At 40.0% G+C, this 25,746-nt stretch overlaps 1 protein-coding gene across 3 annotated transcripts in view; it reads right to left on the bottom strand.

Annotated features, from left to right (window-relative positions):
* The window catches only part of MYRIP (myosin VIIA and Rab interacting protein), a 211,339-nt gene that overhangs the window by 46,578 nt on the left and 139,015 nt on the right, over positions 1–25,746 (bottom strand). For all 3 annotated transcript variants that reach the window (XM_082295624.1, XM_082295625.1, XM_082295626.1), the window contains exons 4-8: positions 7,353–7,489; positions 5,591–5,674; positions 4,877–4,974; positions 4,474–4,554; positions 2,770–2,919 (exon numbers count right to left, since the gene is read on the bottom strand). In XM_082295624.1, the coding sequence (XP_082151750.1) occupies positions 2,770–2,919; positions 4,474–4,554; positions 4,877–4,974; positions 5,591–5,674; positions 7,353–7,489 (550 nt within the window). The remainder of the gene's footprint in view (positions 1–2,769; positions 2,920–4,473; positions 4,555–4,876; positions 4,975–5,590; positions 5,675–7,352; positions 7,490–25,746) is intronic.

Here is a 25,746-nt window from a genome sequence, read left to right as displayed (position 1 = left end):
CATGCAATTGCCTTGTGTTATATATTACTAGTTTCATTGTGCTAGCAAAAGCACATGTATTATGTTGTGCACAGAAGACAAATAAAAATATTTGCTCCAAGATAAATTTTCAGTTTTAAATTATGCAATTCTGACTGCCTCAGGATTTGCTATCCTTACCTCCCTTTACCCTGTACGTCTGTCTTTCTGTTAATAATGTTTCTTCTTTCCTTTTATTTAATCTACCCTGCCTCTGCTAATTTGTTAGCCTGGTACCAAAGACATACTTGAACAGGGGAAGTTCTAGTTAAATAACCTTTATTGGGAAACAGGCTCACACACGTAACTCTGACACAGTAATAGTGTCTTTGGACAGCTTTGATAGGAAAAAATGAAAACTTGTTTCTCTTCTTCCTTCCCTTGGGATTGTTGTGGCCACTGTCTGTCTACCAAAACCTTGGTTGCAGTAGGAACACCTGTGCTAATAAATCTGTTGCAGCAGACCCCTTGCTAGCTGTGGTGTGTAAAGGTTTTTTTCATTACAGGCAGATCTCTGCCCAAACTAAGCCATCACACAGCTCAGTGTTAGGATTTATATACTCAAATCAAGAGCTTGAGTTTTTTTGTCAACCTAATTTCATCAGTTAGGAACTAAGAAAACTTAACTTATTGTAGTGAAATCCAGGAAGATTTGCTGTTACAGACTTGCACTCAAAAGAGTTCCTGGGAGGCAGTAAGGAGTTTTGCCTGGAATGGGCATAAGGCCTCTCTGCCAGCTTCTGTAGAAGCTAAGATTTGTTTTGAAAATAAAAAAAAAATTGCAATTCTTTTGGCAGAAAAGATAACTTTCCTGCATGACATACAGAAGAGAATGTGGTTCAGTCCTGTAGATCTACTGACAGATGCATGCTTCCCATTTGTAGCTGAATGAAAACAAAGTGGAATGGAAAGCAAGCTCAGGAGGAGGAAATTGAGTTGTTTCAGCACTGTTGAGGACAATCAAGAAGGCTGTAAGTGCTCTGCATTTGCTCTGCACAAATTGCCTTTCAGTAGACTTTCCAGCAGGCCCAGATTTTGTGACTTTAATTCTGCTATCTAATAGCCTAACATAACTGCAACTATCTTAGCTATGGGAATGACTGTAGCTATACTTCCTTTACGAGGGTGTCTGGTCATACTAACAAAATTCTCCTCTATTCAAAGCAAAAATAAACACATACACACTACAAAGGAGAAAAGAACAGAATAACACAACCCTAGCAAATCAAAAGGCAGAAACTAAATTTATGGGAGAGATGAAACCGCACAACAGATGGCCAGATTCATTCATGTTCCTTAAAGCACTGTGGGAAGACAATTGGAACAAATGGTGACAAATGTGGCAAAAGACCCTGTACAGAGGTAGAGTCCTTATAAAATACTGTACACATCTGGATCTCTAGTACTGACTGATGGCTACAGAGGTTCTGAAGTTGTTCACACCTTAGTGCGACATTTCTGTTTCTCCAGTGTTTTTCACAAAGTCTATTACTCAAACCAATGAGCCTCCCTCTGGCAAAAAATTCAGGACTAAATTGTTACTTCAGAAGAGAATTTCAAAACGTGTTGAGTTCAAGCTTAACTCTCCAAATGCAGAGCAGGCTTCTGGTATAATGACTGAGGATTTGAACAGCCTTTTCATCCGAGTCCTGTCCTTAAACTTAAGGAAGAAAACTCATTTGAGTCAGACGCAAAATTAACACTCTCTCTCCTGGCTTTTATATTCCACAAGCAACTTGCCTAGGAGCAACAGAGCAAAGCACTTAAGTCATGCTCACCCTGACTTCTTATCACTTATTAACAGCAGCACATTACAGGCAGTACCCCTTCATTCTGCAAATAGGTAGAAGACTAGGATGCGAGTCTGTATCTCAGCAATTCTGGCACACAGTCAATATTCTGGCATAAATCTGCTCTCACTGGGAGTGTAAGTGAGCAAACTTAGCTGGGAACTAGGACATAGCCCACGTTCAGTTCTGATGGTTCTGCTTAGTGGGGGAGAGGCAGTTACTGGCACAGCAGCAGGGCACTTGGAGCAGCAGCTTAAACCACAGTGTCAAAATGCACTGGAACTAACTCATCTGTCACTGTCTTTCCTCTATGATTGTCAAAGTGCTGGTCCAAGCCTACAGTTTATTTTAATTTCTTTTTACTCGCTGCTCTTTTAAAACTTTCACTAATGCAGCTTGTCAGATTTTTTTCAGCTTTATATCAGGAGCTAAAGACATTGTGCTGAGAAGTAAGTGCAAGGAGGAAACACTCTTTAGTGTAAGACGTAAATGGTGCTCTGCAGCTGGGTTTACTTTCTTGTTGCTGGTAGTGGCTGTTTTCTGTAAGATGGCTAAGGAGAAAAAGAAACATTACAGAAACCTAACTTTATACAAAAGAAAATATAACCCTTAGCAAAGACATACATAAAAGTTAAGTGAGCAGAAAAACTGTTCTGAGGAAAAAACACTGAGGCATTGAGTCCTGTTAGCATTCAAAGCAAACAGTGAGACTGCTCATATCACAAACTGAGCCCTCCCCAACACACTCACCAGAACAACGCAATGTCTGTGATGTACTTCCAAGGCCCATGGGGTGCGAGGAAAGCATGCAACTGAGTGACAGTGTGGCCAGACACAGAATTAATGCTTGTTCTCTGCAAGTCTCTACATACCATTCCAGACAGAAAGTACACGTATCCATGACTGCAACCTTCTGTTTTTGTGCACCAGAAAACACGGATAGTTGTGCTGTGCCACTCACCCACAAGGTGTAGGACCCCCTTCGGCTCCCTGGGAAGGTCAGCATGCTCTGATCCGAGACGGCGACGGATGCCAGGCCGCTGCTCCGCGAGGGCGGCCATTCCAAGTCAGCCTCGGCCTGCTCGGGTTTGCTCTTCTGCTTCTTTATAATCTGCAGGGTAGGGGAAAAACGGGGTGGGAGGGGACAGAAAAGTGCTGCTCGGAAAATACTGTCTGAGCCATATGGAGAAGATTTAGATGAACCCTGTCTCAAGGCAAGCTCCCCAGGAGAAACATTTGACTTTCCCTTTGCTCTTGCTGTAGCTCATGCAAGGATTTCTCAGCTGAAGTCCTACTGCTTGCAGGCACATAAGCATTGATACAATACATAATACTGCCTGTAGGAATACCAGAGGTGAATTACACAAACATAGAAACCTGTTGCTACAGTAACACTTCAGCAGCATCTAATTGTCAAGTATTTTCTCAGACAAGACTTTTTGCCAAGAACCATAAAATACTAGATATGAGGGGAATTTCAAAGGCTCCCATGACACGCAGACAAATTCTAGTGAAAACAATGAGGTCTAAGGTCTCTAGACACTATTTTTATTCTTGAAAATCTACACCATCTTAAGATAGAGATTGATCATGTCTCCCTACACTGACAGATTACATCCTGCTACACTTCATTTCCACAACTCAAATAAAATAAAATATCTACAGAACATTATACTATGGCGTAAAAGATTTTGTTAGGCAGCTCTTGACAAAAATGGTAGCAATTCAAGCTTCGCTGAGATAGGCTCTGGACTATGAAAGACCCGATAAACAGAATTGATATTCTAACATCACCATTAAAAAAGAAGGCAGATTATTTTCCAGTGAGCTGCTGCTCTTCCGGCTTTTCTTGACAGCCTTATAAACAACATGTTCCTCTTTTGGTGTGTGATCCACATGTGGCTGTTAAATGTCGCAGCCCATCCAAAGATGTGGAGTCTATCTTATTTCACATGGAAGGAGACTAATTTAGCAGAGTGGTTACTTTACTGATCACAGGAGCTTAACAGTGCTCTGTTCATGCTCATCTTGCCTTACTTACTTGTCCAGACAAACTCAAGGGGTATTTTTTCCCACTAGCCCTCCACTTTCATTCTGCCAACTGTGAGCTTTGCAGGGAGAAGATTGAGCTTTACGTGAAAAGCCACAGAAATCAGACACACCAAGGGTTCTGTGATTTTTTGAGTGTCTCTCTCACAGCATCATTAAGAGAATTCTGTGTTCATGATTGATGTTTTCTTTGAACATGTTGCAGATGCAGGGTTCAGTAGAGGGTACGGTCAGAAGTCACACTTCTTTACACTGGCAAACTTTATGTCTTTTGGGAAGTGATGTATATGGTCAAGAGCCATGCCTCTAGAAAACTTTGTGAAATACAGATGTAAAATTCCATCAGGTAAGGGCTTTCCCTTCCAAGAAAGGACATCACAAACCTCAGGGAGTGGCACCTCTCAGCTCTGAGCATGTACGGCATGAGGTTAGGCACTGGATTGATCTTACTTATAAACTGATCTCTGTCAGACATCGCTGATGAAGCCTATACTGCCATAGTCCATTTACTTTACTTTCTACGTTGGTGTCATCCTTTTTGTTGTTAGCTGAGTTTGAGCTGCAAAACATTGTGATTTGGCTATTAAACAGGCTAGGGAAAATAAGCATGCCATACCTTCTGCACAATGGTTGTGGCCAGCTCTTCTATGAGGTCCTCCTTGTGCTCCTGCAAGTAACAAGCTTCATTCTGCTTGTCCTGCATGAAAATGGATATCTGTATTTGCTAAAATCACATAAAAACAGCGTTCCCACAGAAAATGTATAGATTTGGAAATGGGTAATATGCCCGACTGGCATTGTGGGAAGGAACTTACAGGCACTTCAAGTGCATATCACCTTCTGAAATGCAATGTGCATCTTGGATACCAGTTAATAAAACCCATGCCCAACCCTTTAGATATATCATGAGATAGTCATTACTTTTTCATGTTTTTATCTACTTGGTTTGTAGCACTACCCATATTAAAAGAAACATGATTCTCTTATGTAAATTAACACATTTTTTTGGAAAATGTTACCAGGCTGTCACTGTAGGTCTCTGCCTTAGAAATAGCTTCTTCCACTGCTTCCTCGGCAACACGTAACGCCACAGCAAGGGTATCCATCATGCTGTGTCCTAGATGAAGAATAAGATAAAACCACCATGTACTTTATCTATTCACATTTTGCATAATGACCTGCAAAATTCAAACTCATATTCTGGACACACATTCAAATCTTATATTGTTCATGAAAAAGTTATTTCCTCAATCCATAATTATGCACAGTAAAATAAAAGACTTCAGACAGAGAAATCTGTTGCAATCTCTAAGTTTCTTCTTTAATGTAAATCTTAGATACAATAAAACATTTAGTATTTTTATGTTGCTTATTTTAGACTGTAGCAAAATAGTTTGGAGGGAATAATTGAAAGGAATTTTGTAAAGTTCTTATAAGCAGGAACAACAAAATATAAGAAAGAATGAAAAAAATATATGACCATGGGAAAAGAAATGGGAAAGAAGTAACAAAAACTGAACATTAAGAAAATCACACTAGAAATGGCATGTAGTAGGTGTAATGCTGAAGAAAGAGATCACAGCATGGTAAGCGAAAGACTTCTAGTGTCTTGCTGAATGGTTCAGCCAAAATATTGTTGGATCTGTGGACAAGACTTACCAGCACTCTAAGCTACTTGTCCAGTAATTGAAAGTGTAAGGACTGCTTTTTAATCAGAGTTTTTAGCAGCATACCTTCTGTCTGTTGGTAGAATGTAGAGTCACTGCCACAAATGCTTCCTTCATTCTCAAAGCTTCCTTCATACAAACTTTCTTCTGCTAAAAAGAAAGACAGAATCATGTGTTATTGTAAGAAATACCCATTAACAACAGAGGCATTATTAGATTAGAATATTCACTCAAGATATGGTGGAATTGCACACACAATGAGGGATAACTGGAAAATTCCTCCTAGCTGTTGCTGTTGGATAAATAATGACTGCATCACCTTTCGTACAAAACATGACTGCTTTTATATCAAAGACCTCTCATTCATTTTGAATGGAAAAACTATTACTACAGTAAAAAAGAGATGAAGATGCTACTAGGCATAAAACTTACATGGTAGAAGTTAAATACTGAGAATCTGCTTTTACTATCACATTTGGGGTAGAAATAGATTCTACATGTTAAAGGGCAATGCTGTATAAACAAGGCAAAACACAGAGATGCATACTAGTATTTATCTTCAAAGGGAACAAAAGGTTTACGTATCAGTCACACCAGAGAGTAGAAGAAAGTTAGCAATGACATTTAGACTCCAAGGTCTTCCTTAGAAAGGTCTCACCCAGAGCGCACAAGCCACTGCAACTCATCACTGCATCGTTCACACTTCCATTCAAGCACCCATTCACTGAGACTATGGTTTAAATAAAAGCAATACATCATAAGAAACTTTGGAAGCATCCACTGCCACAGTTTTTACCTCCATTGTCCCTCTTCTGCCCTAACTGAAACAGATTTGCTTGTCCTCATACATATTTGTTCTCAGTCGTTAAGGAATCTTTTCAAGAAATATGAACTTGATAATGAAAAAGGAAAAAGACTGATAAAGGACAATTTAGTGAATAGGTTGCTTCTCCCTAGAAGCTTTTATGTCAATTTTCATAATAAACACCTAAAATTTCCACTCAGGACTAGAAAGTCTACGTACCATCCTATGTATTTTCAGGAAAAAACAAAGTAAGGACTATAGAAAAATTACAGTCTCTGTACAAATTTTGAAAGAATTACAATAGTAAATTATCTGGTCCAATAAATCCAGTGAAATGTAAATATTCAGCTAGATGTGTTTTAAGTATTTGCTGAAGTTGCCAGTATGACACCAAGCTCTACTTCTTCAATTCCATTTTCTATCTCCAATCACTCTTCTTATGGGGTGGGGCATTAGAACAGCATAGTTAGGGGAGAATTATGCCTTCACTTAAAAGGTTGATGTCAATACTTTATCAGTATCTTTTACCTATTTACAAACATCGATACAAAAATAAAATGTACCCAGCTTCAGATCCTTAAGCATGCAAAACTCTAAGTAAGGAAATCTCAATTTTCTCCAACTCGGATACTGAATGTATCTCATGTTAATCAAACTTTGCTTCAAACACCACAGAAATATGCCTATGGTCAAATGTTGAAAGCAAAATTATTTTCTCACTCATTGACTACTCAGAACTGTGATAAATGTTGGGACACAAGCTAGAATACAAACTGCAATTTACTTTATAGACAGTTCTTCTGTATCAGTGACATAATTACAATTAAACATTGTTTGAATTCTTAAATAGACACTCTAGACACTTCATCCTTTTCTTTCTCCACTGAGATATTTCTTTTGCAAAAAAGAAAACTGTGTTAAAAAAATCTCTCTTGGAATAGTCTCAGAATTTCCATTGTCTCAGCTTGTGTGTTAAAGTAGATAAGAATAAATCTTGTAAGAAATCAAGACAGCTGTTCTTACCTATCGCATCAGGACAAACTCCACTCTCCAGTCTATGCTTCTTGTACAAGTTCTTCAGGACCTTGGCACTTCCAAAGCACTTAAAGCGGCTTTTGACATTATTATAATACCAATCCAGAGACTGGGTCCTTAGGAGCCTAAAACAGAAAGATAAACCACACATTTGGAATGATTCTACAACAAATGAATGTGGGAAAAAAAATATTTTAGACCTCAGATCACAAACCTATTAATTCCTGAATACTTCTTTATTGTTTGTACTTTGCAAGTGTCTGGTATATGAAGGCAAGAAAAAACCCAACAGGTTAAGTGGTAAGTAAGTATCTTCTTCACATTACTCAAGGGTTTATTTGGTTTTGGTACTATCAGACAAGGTGATCTCCCCTTTTACATTATAATGCTCCCACTACTACCTCTTGTAAAATACAAACAGGCCTTGGAACAGCACAGGACTTAAAAATAGCCTTCATTTACACAGATTTACAGACAATGTAAGAACACAAGCCCATCAGTGTGCCATAAACCCCCTCCATTTACATAAAAATACATCGCTGCTCTTATTTGTGGAAAACATTAGAGTAGACAAAGCCTAATCAGAGGACCTCAAAGCAGAATAAGCTGCAGTTTGGTTTCTCACTTTTCACAGGAAGCATCACTGACAACAATAATTCGTCTTAACAGATTTGTCCTCAGAGCTCAGATACTTTATAAAGCTGCGAGATCCGGCAAGCTCTGTATTTTTTCCAGTGTGGCGTGTGGCAACTTGCTTCACCTGTTCCTTCAGCAGTGCATGGAGAGAACCTGTGCCATATTCCCAGGCAACAACCACCTCAGGTGACTGCAGGGTAATCCACCGCAGACCTGTACATTTCCTACTGAGGGTGTCACTGGGGCTGGATTCTAGGGTTCCACCTATAAATTCAAGCTGATTTATTCTTAACAGCAGATTTGTGAGAACAAAAGGCTAATGTCAGTGTTCAGTGTCAATATATGAACTCCTAAAGAAATGGTGTTGCCATCAGGAGTGCTGGACCCTCAGCATTTCCAGACTTGAACATATTTAGATGATTTAACTCCACTTTTTAAAACTGGGGCCACGTGTGAAAAACAAAATAGAATGACAGTCTCACTGTCACCTTTAAATTTTCCTTCAGGGACTCTGGATTGTTCTTTGTGAATTGCAAGGCAAGTGACAATACACGATTTTTGTTTTGTCACCTACTGACAGACTGGCCATGTAGCTCCTACTCAGCACCATACCTCAGGAGATAGTAATAAACAAACAAACATGCTGAGCCTGGGGGTTCAACTACGTGTTTCCAGTCTGAATCCAGACGTTTTAAGTTTTAGTAGACTGATAAAAAGGAACATCCACTTCATGGAAAGCAGAACATCATGACATAGTCCACTTGTCTGTCATCACTGGAAAGCGCTTAGAAGCAAACACTAGCAGTGGGAAATTGAAAATCAATGAAGCCCATCGTATTCAAACTGTGAACCCTTAAAGTTACATTAGCTGCTCTACAGAAGACAACTGAAGAAAAAGCACATAATGGAACAGAAGCCTATTTTTTCTGCATTCTGTCTCAGCAAGTAGATGCAGAAGAGATATTTACAGAGAATGTAAGAATATTAGCCCTTTAATATCTACTTGCACCATAATATCCCAAGCCTAATTATGGATCCCAGGAGGCTGATTAGTTCCAATATTCACCACTATACAAATATCACTAACATGTGACAAGGGCAAAAATCCTTTTGTGGTTTTTTTTTTGAAAACGTCCTTACATGTGGTGCACAGATGTACACAAGCACAAGCAGTGGGAAGGATGCCTTGGTCTGTCTGTGAAGTACAGGGTTTCTGAATTCCCATAATGCTGCCACCAAGACATCTGTTATGATGCCTGTTCAAGACCTGACCCACTGACTACTGCTTCACTGCTGGCAAAGTGATGAATCTGAATGGAGGAACATTTCTCTTCCAAACCTGTAACTCTTTGGCATTTTGAGAACGTGCCTTCTTTATAGGCAGGAAGCACTTGCTCTCATGTAAACTGCATCAGAATACTATGTCTTCTGCTTGCTGAATTTTACTCACTTTTGTCCACTGAGTTCCTACAGAGTCTGACAGAGTAAGATTTCAGTCAATAGCACAGTCACAATCATTATGAAGGATAAAACTGCATGACTGGGTTGGAACTGGCCTAGCAGGAGGTACTGACCAGAAGGGATGCTCTTCTGCCCAGTGAATGCAGCATTCTACAAGCTGTCCACAGAAAAGTACTGCAGCACCATCACCACTGGGGGACTCACAGCACTGGGAGTCCTCAAATACATTGTTTTAGGGCTTTGAAGATCCCTACTAACTCCCTCAGCATGTTTACCAAGTAACCTCAGCTACACTACCTCAAAACGCTAAACTTGTCATCTTGGAAGCCAAGTAGACACAGTTCTTAATATTCAGACTGAGTGACAAGATAAAATAGAGTCACCTGTCTTTGGACACTCTGTGTGAGCTAAGACAGCCAGTTATGAATGTTGACCTGGCAGCTTGGGAAAACAAAAGATGTGATTCACTGCAAGCTTGTTTCCTCATCTTTTTCCCCTGTGTCATCAAGTTTTTCTGGGTTTGAGAAATACTTTTTGTATAAAAGCAGAAAGCTAACAGAACTGATTTCTTGATGAGGTGAGAATGCTTTGCAACTAAAACAGGTTTTTTATTAGTAATGATAACATATTCCATATGTGGACTTTGGAAGAGTCAAAAGGATAGAGATTATACATCTCAAAGTAACCATGAAAGGAGATGCTTTCCTCTTTGTAGTAGTTAATCTGGTGTAAACACAAGGATTTTCTTATTTCTTTTTTTTTTTTTTCAGATTTCCTTGTTGCTGTGGGATTAACACTTTGTTAGTAATCTAATCATCTCATGCTTCCCTCCTATGAGCTGGAGAGCTACCAACAACTCCAAATCTATGCCTAGGTCCTGAACATGTTTTATAACAGATTACAATGCCTCCTCTAAAGCTTTTCAGCCTCTTAACTTTCAAGTAAGTTACAATGTCCCTGCTGATTCCTCCCATGGAGAAAGGATTTGGAGAAGAGAGAACTTCTCTTATAGATACTAAAATAAAGGACTCACCCAAAAGAGGAATAAGAGCATTTTCAACTCATTTCAAAATCCTTTAATGTTGGCCTATATTTTAAAGCTGTTTTCTGCAAAAGCAGTCCATGAGTCCAGAATAATGAAAGACTCTGACAGTGCTAGCATTAAATTGTTGGAATGAAACTTCCCTTATTAGCTTAAAATGAAAGTGTCCAAGTTCTGTCCGTGAAATGGAAGTTCACACTTAAAGGATATTATTTGTCTGCATTTTAAAGAAGCAGGACTGGTTGAAGCCATTTCTCGCTCTTTCTGTGCCACAAAGACTGCTATGTCTTTATTGCTAAATAGCTGTAAACACTAAGGACATTATTTATGTTACATAATATTGCCATGGATTTGAGTTGCATTTTGATGTGCTTTTGGCAGAGGACAATACTGTGATTTTAAAATTCTGTCCTACTAGAAAGTGTGAAAGCCAGGAAGATGCACTTGATTTAACATAAAACTTGAACAAGTATTCTAAAGCCTCTGTCCTTTTCTAAGTGCCACAATGTGTTTGTCTTAATCAAGCAGCACCATGAGAAGGGATAAGCCCACTATAATCTTTACAATTGGTCTTCGGTACACTTCTCACCTGAAACACCCAAATAGTAAAGTTCTAGCATTTTCCTGAAGAAAAAAGTACACCAGCTGTGTTGGGGAGTGGAGACATGAACCGTTTCCCTCATTATTAGTGATGACCAGAAGATCATCACATGAAAGACATCACTCACACAGTACTCAAAACATAAGAGATTCTTTAGTGACTGATTTGCCACTTTAATTCTTTTTTCTTCTAAAAAGTTGAGAGGCTTTACTTGGCCTATAGGCAATATGAAGCTTCTGCAAGAACTTTTCTCTAAAAGATAGCACCAATTTAATACTTATGGCTTTAATCTGTATTCATAATACAAGATGGACTATGAAGAAGTGTTTTATAACAACATTTTTCCATTTTTCATTTTCCATGGACTTTGAGAGACGTTTCCCCCCACAAGACAAACTTGTCACTTACGGAGCTGCAGTCTAGTTTTTGTAAGTCAGGAGGTGCTTCCTGAAGTCTAACAAATGCTTACATTATTTGTCAGGGTGAACACATAATCACTTGGATTTTTCCTGCTACTGACTTTCACTGGATAAGGAAGCCTCCTTTTTCAGCTTTTCATACCTATGTTAACATTTCTTCCATAGCTTTGTGCTGACACTCAGGCCAGTAAACTATTCTAGTCCCTCAACTGCCATCCTGTGCTTCTCCTGCTGTGCCCATGACCTACTGCAACATCCAGCCTCAGGGCAGTCAAGATCTGCATTCAGCAATTGATTCGTTTCACTTAGGAATGGAGCTGCTTTACAATTCCTGGACCTTTTTACTTTTGCAGATGTGACAATTTTTAAAAATTAAGCAAATTTAAAAGGCCAATCAAAACCATCTCTGAAATACGGGACTATGCACAGGTCAGAACTGCTGCTCTGGGGGGGAGGCTCTGAACTTAAAGAGGAGGGAGGCACATCAAACTTAAGAAAAATTAGAAATGCAAATTGTCAGTGGAAAAGCAACATTAGTGTTTAGTTTTCACTCTTTGAAAGCACTTCCTAGGCTCCTTGAACTGCCTAGAGGCTCAGCCAGGAGTGAAGTGATGGAGGGGTGGGAGCCAGGAGAAGACTGATTACTGAGCTCTGTCAAAGCTGGGCACCGGTGGGAAGGACTCCCCCAGAGCACACCTGCTTAGCCAAATGCTGGGCTGGAGATAGAGCCATGCTGCAGTTAAACATTCTTGCCTTTAACCCTGATGCTTCCTCACAGATGGGTGAGTGGTGCTGCAGGACTGACATCCTGGAAGCCTTGGCCCCTCCTGGGGAGTTGCACATCCATCTCCCTCAGGCTGCATTAGTGTCATGTTTTGAATCAGTGCTTGGGAAACTCCAGCTAATACAGACTAGGCTGTGAGACACATGCTGCCTGTCACAGCCCCCCCAGTACAGGCTCTCTGCTGGCACTGACTTACACGCAATATGAAGCTCAAGGCCTTTGTTTGCATTTCCCAGCACAAAGTGGCCTCAACCTGGTGCCCAGAGAAACAATTAAGATTTAACCTGTCACTTCTTATTTATTACTTTTGGGGTAAAAGTTCTTCAAACTCAACATCCTGAACTATTATTTCTCTGCCAATAGCATATTTGCTTTTTCTTTCGGGCTGATGTTTTAGAGCTTGTAATGTACTGCTCATTATAAACTGTTGAATTAAAGGTTTTCAGTTTCTTTCCCTTTCAGTGAAATCAAACCTACTTCCAAGTTCACCTTCATTCCCTTCAGGATGAATCATTATAGCACAAAAATACTACACACATGAATATCCTGCCAATGCTCAGTTCTCTGAAAATCAGACTTAAAAAACCCCATATATATTGAGAAAGTTCAGCACCCTGAAGCCCTGAACAGGAACTCTGGCCAAGCTCATGTCATTTCAAGAGGGGGCTTCCCTAACTGTTTTGCATCTATTCCCTGTCTATGAAAGGCAGTTGTTCAAAAACGAACAACAGCTCCTAATCATTTATCCCAGCAGACGATTGCTAACTCGTTGTGACAGTTCCTTCCCAAGCTTTAAGTTTAAATCCAATTTATTTTCCTCTTGATGGCATTCTACAGGTCACCTATCTCTCAAGAAGTGCTGTTCCAGAAAACTTCTTCCTCCAAGTATCCACAGCAGAGGGCTGCACACGGATTACACTGTGACAGGTCAAAGCACAGCACACTGACCCACGCAGGTGTGTCCCAGGAAAGGCCACAGCAGGGCACGGTGAATACACTGCTCTGCAGTCAGCAAAATCCAGGTAACATCAGAGGGGAGACTGTCTCGAGTCAAAGCATCTACCCCAGAAAGAAAACTGTCTACCCCACTGAAAACATCATGTTTCTTTCTCCCAAGTGGAACAAAACAACTGTCCATGTCCCTCCCAGTGAAATCATGACTTTCCTGTGCCAGCAGAAATGAACTTGGCCCAGTAACTGCACTGCAGGCAACAGTAGGTTAATTATTCAGAGAGCTCAACCAACAGGATGGTACTACATAGGGCACTTTCTAAAAAAACACATCCTCCTAACCATTCACTGAGAAGTTCACTGCTCCAGTTTGGATTTTTAAATTTCAACATGGAGAAACATACAAGAAATGACAAATTAAGGTTAGCAGAGAGGAAACAAAGATTTGTTTGTTTACAAAAGATAGCAGTATGTGCAACCCTCAAATTTCCTTTTTGTCTCCTTTACCTTCAAAATCAGAAGTCAAGAAGTTGGATCAGGGAAACAAAGTAGGTTTTACACAGAAAACCTATATATACTTCATGAATGGAAAAAAGACCAAAACTTGTAACAAGCTCACCTAATCCTGGTTATTGAGAGTAGTATCAAAATCTTTACCACCCTGGCCCTTTAAACCAAGTCTCAGTGCCTTTCCAAAGAGACATGACAAGGATTGCTCACAGCAGCATGTGCAAAAGTGCAGGAATCGCTGTGTTATGAAGCAGGCCACAGCAAGTGATTACTGGTTCATAAAAATAAGATAATGAGCCATACTAGCTCTAATAAAGGGCTCACCTAGCCTCATACTCTGTGTCTGGCCACTAGAAATGACATAGAAGAGATGACAGGAAAGCTCCAAGTGAACAGAGACTCTGTCTTCAGCACACTCAGCACTTGTCAGTTGACATTACACCAAACCAGTCTCAAAAGACACATAGGGATGGACTTACATTCCATAAATTTGGCTATACTTCATCTCAATCTAGGCATAGTTCTGGCCCACTCAAAGCTCTCTGACAATCAGAGTCTGCAGCTACTTGCCATATAGAGATGCTTCACTTTTCTTCACTTTAACATCTATGTTTTAATTCTCTGGATGCCCCATACATGCCCTGACATGAGATGCTGCAACAAAGCTCTGTAACACCAGCATGCAAAACTCAGAAAAAAGCTTTAGTGAAAATAACAGGCATTGTAGAAAGGCTGAGGAAAACCAGCAAGTAACGTGCTGGTTTCAAAATGAGTTAAAGTTCGTGTAGAGTCACATTTTCCTCTACCAGGTAATATTTCAAAAATCACTAAAAAAAGGAGAAATATCTTAAATATATGGTATGTGAAATTCACTAAAAACCCTTTCTCCATTCACAGACATTTCTCTGTGCCATATGTTTTTGACTCATATGCCCAGTGGTAGACTGATCTAATCTAATCTATGTTAAAATAAACCATGAGATTGCTGATCCTTAAACACGTAATTCAATTATTGGACAGTAATCAGTATGTAAAAATCTGGAGTCGAGCATGTGCCTCTAACAGCCTTTCTGAAAACTAGAATGGAGAAGATACAGTGCCCCTCTTTTAAGAAAATCACAGACTTAGCCCATGTTTTATTAAATAAAAGAAAAAAAGAGAAAGATTAATTGCAATTTGTAATCTCTGTGCTAGTCTTTCTTTCCTCCAGTAAGAAAACAGACACAAGAGTAGAACACGTCAGCCTTTAACTGAGCTATTTTGCCCTGTATTTTCCCTGTGAGACTGTATGTCAGGACCCCCTGACTCACAAATAAATGTGTATTTGACAGATCAACATGACCTGCTGCTCCCAGAAAGAGTGTTTTGTTTTAGGGCAACCCAAGTGAAATATGGATTTTGCAGCAGTTATTAAAGTCAATTTTTAAAAAGAAGAGGGTTTTCAAACCCACTGCTTCATTGTAATTTAGCTGACTATAAACTCCAGGGGTGACAGCATCATTGTGGAGAGTTAACAGCAGTTAAAGCAGTGACCGAAGAAGGGGCAGGACCTCTCTTCAGGCATCTACCAGCAGTAAAAGATGTAAGAGGCCACATCCAATACAGCTCCTGACATTATCTCAGCATGAGCTAATAAAATTTTGCCATAACAACATGCTTAGAAGGATGTTTGCCATGTCTTACAGTCATTAGTGAATATTCTTTCTCCATTTTTGCTTTGTAAAGTGAGCCTCATTTAACTGATGCTTATTTATTCAGAGTTGACTTGTGAACCATAAAGTTCAAAAGGCTGCATTGCAGGGGAGCTTGCAGAGAGCTTGCAGTACAAGTTACTGCTGCTTTCAAGATACCATGGCAGAGCCCTATGCCATAAAAGATATGGGATCACGTTGGTGTTCCTCTTGCCCCCAAACATTATGAGCTATACCTCTATCACTCCCAGCAGATATACAGGCAGCCTGTTCTTAATGACTGCTGAAGCTGCAGAGCTCCCCAGACACGCACCGATGTTTTCCTATCTTAATGGTGAAAGGTTTTCCTAACATTTAAACTGAACCTTCCTTGCTTCTATTTAAACAAGACAGTTTAAGATGTTTGCTCTTTTCGTTTTTCCTTTTTTTAAAGAGGCTAACAAATCCCAGATCATCCCAGATCGTGTTTTCTAGTCATCTAACCATTCCCACTGTTTTTTCCCTGGGATGAGTAAGAAAATATCTAAGTGGTCTATATGGCTCTGTAAGCACAGACCCAGAATGGACAAGCGGAGGCTGTACCAGCACTCTTTCATGAAAGCCAAATGTAACTGTGGGGATGTGACTTAGCACAGCACAGTCCCTGTGGATGACATCCCACACTGAGAGCACCAGACATGCCACACTGATCCTGAATCTGGGCTATACAGTGCTGTGAGTCACACATCCCTCAAAGTCTTGCTGACACTTGCACCATAGAAACTGCCAACTCTTTAGACAGAACGAGCCGGTCAAACTAAGCGTAGGCTATTTTCATTCCACCTTTTCTTTAAACTGACAATTACATGGATGCCACTTTCATAAATGAGGTTAAAAGTGTCTCTCACTGGCACTCAAATGTTACACCTTGTTATTGATCAGCAAATAGCTCTGCCACATCAGAGAACCATGAAGCCTGTCATTCACAAGGAGCCTTATGGTCATATCCATAACACTACCAACTCCACCCGCACAAAAAGCCCAGTTCTATTCATTTGACTCTTGCTTTCACTTCTGGGTTGGTGTGCAACGAGCCCCAGATGTTACTGCAGCTACTGCAGATCATTCAGTGGCCAAAATTGGTCTGTAGTCCTCATCACCACAGGTGTAAATGGAAGGAGAGAACTTGCCCCCTTCTTTTCTCAGCCCTTCTACATTTTTCATTCAGTGCCTGGAAATTCCTTCCTCACCACACTGCCAAGTATTTCCCTCTTAAGCCTTTCATTAAAATGCAGATCTTTACACAGCTCATTAATACTACCTGTCAACCCAGATGAAAATTAAGTAAGTAACCACTGGATATTTGAAACTGAATGGAAACAAGTCCAAATCCCTCTGTAAAAGCTGCAACGCGTAGATATTGCAGAAATAAAACATTCCATGTGTTCGCTTCAAAGTGCTTTTTGTGAGGATACATTCCTGACATTTGTATATGATCCAAGGAATTTATTTCATGATGCAAAAATCATAAAAATCAAAAATATTAGCTCTGAAACAAATATTTCCCCTGTAAGTAATTTCCCCCAGAAATTCCATGTAAATTTTTCTTTTTTTTTTCCATCTTAATTTGCAATAAAATGCATTTTCAATATCCCAGTATTTTTCAAAGGAAAGAAATTTTATGTCCTGGCCATCTGGTACCAGATACTTTTCTAGGCAAATCATAAGAATTATCAATACTTCACCATTAGTAAATTTATGACACTCCCATGCACACAACATGCTGAAGCAAAACACAAATAAACATGAATCAAAACAAGTTATTACAGCTACACTGAACACACATATATTGGCTGTCCCTGTCATATTTGTTTCTACTCGCTACAATGCATCAGTGTAATTTTTACTTCAGATTTCTGAAAGAAGGCACACAAAAAGAACAAAAATCCACACTGACAGTACCTCAAAATGAACGCATCCTGCTGCTTTTCTTAAGAAACAACGACAGCACCAGATACTCATAAATTCTCAATTGGAGAGACATTCATTTCCTGCTGTGCTATTACTACAAATTTATCCTTTGCACCTACCCACTGAAGGAAAATTCATACGGAAACCTTATGTAAATAAACTTTCGAATGCAGAGAGCAACATCAAAACACCCTCAGGAGCATTTGCTCATTGAACTTTGTGTTCATGTTGCTGAAACAAAAGTTATTTACAGTCAAAATGCAACCGAATATAAATGGCTACGAATAAATGCACCATTCACACACATGAGAAATGTTTTCCATAACCACAGCAGTTACCAAGTGAAACTATACAGAGCATAAAGGCACTTTGATTAGTTACTCCAATTACCTAAACGAAGGCTTTTCTTTCTGTAAACTTCATTTTTAATCCAGAGATTCTTGAAAAACAGCCGAACAACTACAAAAGTAAGGTCGATGAAGCATAAAAATTTTCACAAAAGAGATACAAACTCTGCTCCATCAGAAAAAAATACCAGAGGATAAACCATGCAAATTAATTCTGTAATCCTGATTAGAAAAATACGCAGGGCTTTTAATATAGAGCTCAAGAACACCAAAAAGACAACAATCCTCTGCTTGAAGGTCTGTTTCTGTTCTTATATTTGGAGAAAGCTGTGAACAAACAGCTGTGAAATGCCAGCAAAAATGAGAAGATTCATCACCACACAAAACCAAAGAGAAAGCTGGGCTCATTGCAAGATTATTTAGGAAAGAAAGAAGGAAAAAAAGTGAAAAATAATTTAAAAAATACTTTGCTGGGGAGCGAAGAGATGCAATTTCAGTTCCTATCTCTTGTACTGGTTACCTCACCCCACAAGCCCAACTTCTGCTGGAGTAGGCTGCACTGCTTTTTTCCAGGAGCTGTGCACACAGTGACTCCACCACCCCTTTGTGAGATGACAAAGTCACTTGTCACTTTGCAACTCCACAAGCCACAGAACAGCTTAAGGAACACTGCTGTGTTATCCAGCAGGAGCATGGCACCTCCAAATCCTCCCTAGCTGGGAGGTGTAAGGAAAATATTTCCTTGCTACCCACCCACCCATTGTGGCAGGAGGAAGAATTAGATGGAGTGAGGCTGCACTCCCCGGAGAGCAAACTACCTGGACAGGGTTCAGATGTTTATCCAGCAGTTCAAGCAATGAGATTTCCTTGAATTACAGTGAAAAATGGGCTAGAAGTAGAATAGTTGGCCAGCCCCAGGAGGTGGGCTCAGTCAACCACTGCACCTCAGCAGCTCTTCCCAAATGGACCAAGGGCAACCCATCAGAGGGTATCTGATGCTGTGCAAAGGTACTTGTGTGCAAGTGAGCATTCCGTGTGTGCCTCCTAAGTTACCATTTCTGCTTTTCTCTATGTTGTGCTACTTATGCATGAAGCTCACTGATTAAGCCTTGAAAACACACAGGACATGATTATTGGGGTATTTTTCTTTTTTAATAATTTGTTCCTTCAAACCATCTCCATAGTCACTGCATTTTAAATGGTGAGGTTTTCTGGGCTGCACAGAAAATATTTTTAGTTAGAAGCTTTATTGTGCAAGCTGTCTAGCAGTCTGACAAAAGCCAAATTCCAGCTTACGGCTGAAAACCGTAGGAAAAATTCCAAAGCCTTTATAAATTATACAAATGAGACTTTAATCCCAGCTGGCCTCACTAACAGGGGCTCTACATCTGGGCACACATACAAATGTACTTTTCATATGGATTTTCAGTTATTTGAATAATGAAAAATAAAAAAAAAACCAAACCAAACCCAAATCTCTGTTTTTACAAATGCTTGTATCAAAGTAATAAAAAACAAAGCACAGATTAGCCAGACTGTCAGAGAAATACAGCTGTTTCTCAGAACTGGTCCTGCCTCTGGGTAAAATTGATCTGCTGTCCAGAGGATTCACTTCTCTAACAGCAGAAATCTTCAAAGCCATACATACAATTCTCCTGCCTTCTCCCAGGCAAGCCTATTCTCATCTGCAGAAGGCAGGGGGTATCCTCATAGGACCACCCAGCTTTGGTAAGATGCATGTGTGCGTGTCATCAGCAAGTTTGATCAACCAAGAAAAATGGGAGGAACTAGAAGAATCAGTGTATGAACAGGAGGGATGGAAACAGGAGGAGCTGCACAGCTACCCTGGTCATGCACACATTGATGCCAGCGTGCAGTGTGCCTTTGAGTCCCTTGGTGCTGGCCCTCAGCTGCTGGCAGTGAGTGGAGCGCAAACATCAAAGCCCTCCTAAGCTACGTCCACAAAGCTCAGCTGAGAAGAGCCCCTGCTTCACTGACCAAAGAAATGCATACCGAGGGTTTCTGAGTTCCCATTAAGCTGCAATGAATATCTGGTAGATAAAGGATTTATGTTACTTGGCCTAGATGTCTCTTTCTGCTTTAACTGCACAAGGTATCACTACCACAGCTTTTGATGTTTGATTAAGGTAAACCCACAGAGGTAATTTTGAAGAATAAGGAAACTAAGTTCCTTCTAACATTTTTCCAAACACGTCGCTTAAGCCCATAGTGAATAAAAGGATTTAATGCAGACTTGCTGCATACAGACACTCTTGTACTTTCACCTGGCAGTGGCAGAGGAGGTCCCACTGCAGTAACAGGAGGTATCTTTACTTGGGCATCCCTCCTGTGTGTGGTGACCACAGGGAGAGATGGGGCCAAGAGAAGCCATTTGTCATTTCTGAGACATCGTTTACTCTCACCTCTCTTCAAAGGAGACAGAATTTAGGTCATTTCTCAAGCAGAACCCCGCTCATAGAGAAGAGAAACTTGACAGCAGTTTTTGGGGAAGCAATCCTAACTACTACGATCACCCACTGAGCAGGCTGGTTGTACTCTGAACTACCAGCTGCTAATATGGCTCATGATGCAGGCTGCCAAATGGCTGCTGAGCCCTGATGGGTTGGAGACAAGAGGGGGGTGCATGTCTATCTATCCTCTGCAGCTAAGGCAGATGCCTTAAAAACATTGAAATCTTCCTTCTCTCTGCACATACGCAGTACTTTTGTGAGTTACTGTAGGTAACTGTCATGCTGCTCCTGCCCCTTGACATTCTTTTTTTCTCCATCCTTATTCCTTTTCTTAGGACAATGTGAAGGTAGGATAAATGATTTGCTTGCATTACTGAAGACAAATTTGCAGAGTACTAGGGCAGGCAGGCAGAAGGCAATACATTAAGAATGTTCCCTGTGTATATGCTGTTTCATTAACGCACTGACCTTCTTTTAGGAGGTCAGACTACAAGAACTCACCAGGCTGGCAGAAACAGGGATATGAAATGTCCAGTGTACATAATGCTTAAATTTTACCTCACAGCCAGTGCAATTCTGCTTTTGCCCTGTTACAAAGACAGTGCAGGTGTGCTAAAGTAATTTCCATTACAAAAATACTCATGAGAAAATAATTAAATAACCATTTTAAAGGATGTTTTTCATGGATTGGGCACACATATTTTCAACCAAAACAAGTTAAAAATTATTCTGGACCCAGAAAAGCATTAAAAGAATCGTATAATTGAGAAACAGAACAGATTAGTCTTTTAAGATGACAGATTAATCTATATGGAGTCAGATGGACACATTAAATTTTGTAACTGTGTAAAGGAAAGAGAGAAGAAAAAACCAATTATCTCTTCTAGACAGGAAATAAATACATACTGACTACTCAAGGGTGTTTACCCTCAATTTTCCTTTAGTTATGATGAACTTTCATTAAAAAAATACTCTTTCTCATTTTCTCCATAAGTTCATTTTTGAAAAGGAGTACAGACCTCAGGGGTAGAAACACCAGGGAAGGAGGGAAAACACAAAAATCAGAAAAAACCCCCACCTGACTTTGAGTTTCAAGATGGGGAAAAAAAAGTCATTCTTCGCCCCCAGTCCCCAAAAGTAAGAGGCTGTATTAATATAAAGTATCAAGAGTATCCACTTACTTTCAGCATATTAAAGAAAATAATAAGAGGATCTACATGGACGTTTGACTCCTGGAATGAATCATATCTTGAATAATGACAGGTTAGTAGTGCTGCTTTAAAATATTTGGGTTTTATACATCTAATCCTATATACATCTAATCAATACTATATACATCTAATCATCCTTTATACATCTAATCAACACTATTAAATAACACAATCTGAGATAATAACAACAAATACTCTGCAAGCTGTAACAATGGGATTACTTATTAAGTATACTGAAAACAAAAACACAGGCAGCAAAAAGAGATTTTCCAGGCAATGTCTAGAAACAGAGTTAAAACCGAGAACTTCTTTAATAAATAGTAACCAAAGTATTTTTTCAGGTCAGAGCCAGCTACTAATCCTGTGATAGAACCTATGATCCAACTCCTAATTTTTTTAGAGATGAACTCTGTAAAGGAAAAAGTGCAACAACTCTATGGTAGGTGAAGCAGCTAGTAAAACTATTTTACATATATCCTATTTTTTATGCTAGATTTTATATTTTTTTACTACTCTTTACAATCAGTAAGTATATACAATATACAACAGTTATTTGAAACTTACTACCTCATTGACAATAATGCCATTATTTTAAAGTAATTAAGATCTTTAAAAGGAAGCCAACTAAAACCTCAAATAGTAAATAAAAGAAAGGGCCAAATATCCTTTAAACTCACTGAGGCACCAAAAGACTTGCTTCCAGTTACTATGGAAATCTAGCATGTTGAGAAAGGAATTCAGACATCTTGACTCCAAGGCTTGTGTTTTCCACTCAAGTTGACCCCTCTCCAATTCTGAGCCAATAAACATTTGTCTTAAAGGTCTATTTTCATATCTGCAATTTGTTTAAATTAGGTATTTTAGATTAGATGCTTGTGTTGAAGAGAAAAGGAAACCAACACTCTCAAAATCTTAACGCATGAAGAACTGTGAGTGAGATCAAAGGGTCGAATAAGGCAGTGTGACAATGCACGCAATCCTCTTCGAAATCCACTAGACAAGCAACATATCTGAACTTGGAAACAGCCTGCAGCCAAGGATTTTGCAGATTGTTTTGTTAAGATATACGGCAAGAATTACTAATGGCTGAATATATGACGGCAGATGCAAATCTTGAAAAGTGATCATCTGCATTAAGCCTACTTAGCACTGCTTCTGTTCCAACAGCTTCACTGCTGTGCCCAGAAATGTATCAGAGAAATAAGACATTCCCATTTTACAGCCAAGGAGCCACAAACACACACCATGTATCCCAGCAAACTCCTGCCATACAAATCCTTTTGTGCAAGCCTGTGTGCCCTGTGGCCCAAACACTGCCTTTATTCCCAGACAATGTGGGATGACACACAAAGAACTCCATGCCCACACCTACAGGCTTTAACGTTTCTCATGCTGCCTCATTCAGAAAAGACCATAATTCCTCAAGACAACAGTTATCAATGGGGAAATATATTCTAGAAATATTTTTGGTTAGTATGATCAAAAAGGCTCCATTTCCCAAGACACCACAGTAGCAGGAGTCAGGTCAGCCTAGATGAATGCTTTTAGTTATATTCCCTTTTTATAAACAAGACCATCACTCCAAGTTTGGGCTTATTGAAAATTATTGAATCCTAGGCTAATTGAAAGCTCCATGAAGTAGGAGATTTTGGAAGAAAAGGGAATAGTTCTCCCTCCTGATACCACCCTTGGATCCAATGTCACTTCAGAATCCATCTGTAGCAAGTTACTTTGAGGAAAAGCTTTCATAATAGTCTTTGATTCTATTGGAAAATAATACTTGCAGTAATTTCTGTGTATCATCGGTATCCAAATGTTCTGCCACTGTGCCAGTAAAAATATCCTTGGAAAATTAACATCAGGACTCTGCTTTAACCTTTGTATTACCATGCAAATTCAGAACAAATGAGCCACTGCACATCATTGGCCAATACACGGGGATATGAGGATAGCAAATCACCAAGAAAAAGCAAGTGATGGTACCAACACTGCCATTTCAGACACATTCAGCACAGAAAGGAACTGGAACATCCAGCTCCACTCTAAACAGTCTTTTTCAGACACCCATATGTGAGCTGTGAGGCACAGGGAGGGAGCACATGGACACACAGCACAACACATGTTGTGCAGCACCACACGACTGCAGCAGTTCTACATACATTACCCTGCAGCAGAAGACACATTCAAGACTTCTCTGCTTGCCAAGCCAAAATACTGCAGCCACTATCACAACACTTCAGCTGGGTTATGTTCAAGCTGCCCTTCACTCAGGGCCTGCACTTAGTGGTTATTTAGCACAGCGACGAAACTTAATTGGCAGAGGACCAAATTTTTTTCATGGGGAATTTAATTTCTGTTAACCAAACCTCTGACAACAAAGGAGCAATATGTTGCTGCCTTTGAAATTGAGTCACTTCAGTAGGAGGACAGGGAGGATGAAGAGAATGCGGAAAGATTTTTCCAACATTAAGTCTTCAAACACATCATCACCCAATTTGTACAAATGCCAGCCACTCTTTTTGGCAGACTACATGATGTCTTCTTGTATTCCACAGCCAATTTGTTGACTCTAATTAGCAATTTGGGAATAGAGTAACAAGAAAAGAGAAATAAAAAATTAGAGTGCACAGTGCCAGTTACTATAGTGGGACACACACTTTCATTATTATTTTTTTAATGTAGCTGAACATAGGTTGCATCCAGTTGTTTCTTCAAAATCAAACATGAGTAGTTCTACAGAACAGAATAGCATTGTTTGCCATTGGAAAAGACCTCTAAGATCATTGAGTCAAACTGTTTACCTAACACTGCCAAGTCCATCACTGAACTATATCCGTAAATACCCCATCTTACATACCACAGGGATGGTGACTCACTACCTCCCTGGGTAACCTCTTTTCAGGCAGTTGTAGAGAGTGATAAGGTTTCCCCTCAGCCTCCTTTTCTACAGGGTAAGCAACCCCAGCTCCCTCAATTTCTCCTCATAAGACTTGTGCTCCAGACCCTTCCCCAGCTCTGTTGCCCTTCTTTGGACACACTCCAGCACCTAAAAGACCTGAGACTGTGATGATTAGGCACGGAAAAGACAAGAGGCACGTCTGTCTGTTTCCTTTTTTTACTTCGTTGTACCCAAGCTTCTTTCAGGGATATTTAGACACAAAGTTCCCGCAGATGGAATCTTGTCTGGGGTTTGCTATACACTATTCGTAATACTTTCCTCTACAAACAGGTCTTTGTGGCCTTAAGCCAAACTGCTCCTATTTGGGAGAAAATAATTTTTGTCACAGCCAGAAAACTAACAGTTCATCACCTCTCTTCATCCATATAGCTGGATGTAGGGACTCACGCTGCCTGCAAAAGGGCCATTGTGGCTGAAGGGGAAGAAGCAGTTGACCTCACATAACATCCTCAGCTGGCCATTGCTTCAACAAATGAACTTTCAGCTGGCAACTATGACTCTCCTGAGGCTTTCCCAAAGCCCTGGCTGCCTGAGACCAGGAGGCATTTGACTAGGCAGGAGCAGCAGCCAGCTCCATGATCTCTCATGGCTCCACAGAGGCTCCTGTTTCTCTTTGAGTCTTCTGGTGCAAGACCACGGTACCACTTCCCCATGTGAGCTGTGGCTAGAAAGCCATTGAAGAAAATCATGCTCCCCCCTCCTGTATGGATCACGGGTAGCAGATCTCATACTAGAGAATGCAAAAGCAAGTCTTAGTCTTAGCCTTCCTTCAGGAGTTATTGGAAGAGCATGTTGCAACCTCTGTTCCCTTTACAGATGAAGGGGGTATGGGATGGCAATCACAGAAGTATGAATCAATGCACCTGAAAAAGATAAATGAAGCACTTTGGTATGAACATCCATTCCAAAAGAGTTTCTGACCAACTTAACCACAGTTAATACTGATCTTTAGACCTTCCCCAATGTCATTCAATCCTTCCTCTTCACTGTCCTCATTGTCTAATGTCAAAATACTCTGAACACATGCAAAAAAGGAACAACCCTCCCTGCTTCTACCACTGCCTTTTCTCAATTCTTAAAACTCACAGGTTTTGTTTTGGTTTTGATAAAGACAGCTGCTATCACAGCTTTTGTTTTTGTCTGAGTACAGAGAACTTGAAGCGGCACAGGTGGCTGTAAGACATCCATCGGTGATGAAGCAATTTTTCATAATTTCTTTCTCAACAAAAGTAAATATATTTTAAACAGCTGTCTTTTACAGAAAAGGAGAGTGGACCAAAAACTTTCAATGGCTTTGGTAAGAACTGCCATTAAAATGTCTCAGATGGAGGCTAGGGTGCTTACGTGGT

Source organism: Coloeus monedula (assembly GCF_965178545.1).
Source record: "Coloeus monedula genome assembly, chromosome: 1".
Classification (NCBI taxonomy): domain Eukaryota; kingdom Metazoa; phylum Chordata; class Aves; order Passeriformes; family Corvidae; genus Coloeus; species Coloeus monedula.
This window is presented reverse-complemented; position numbering and strand designations above follow the sequence as displayed.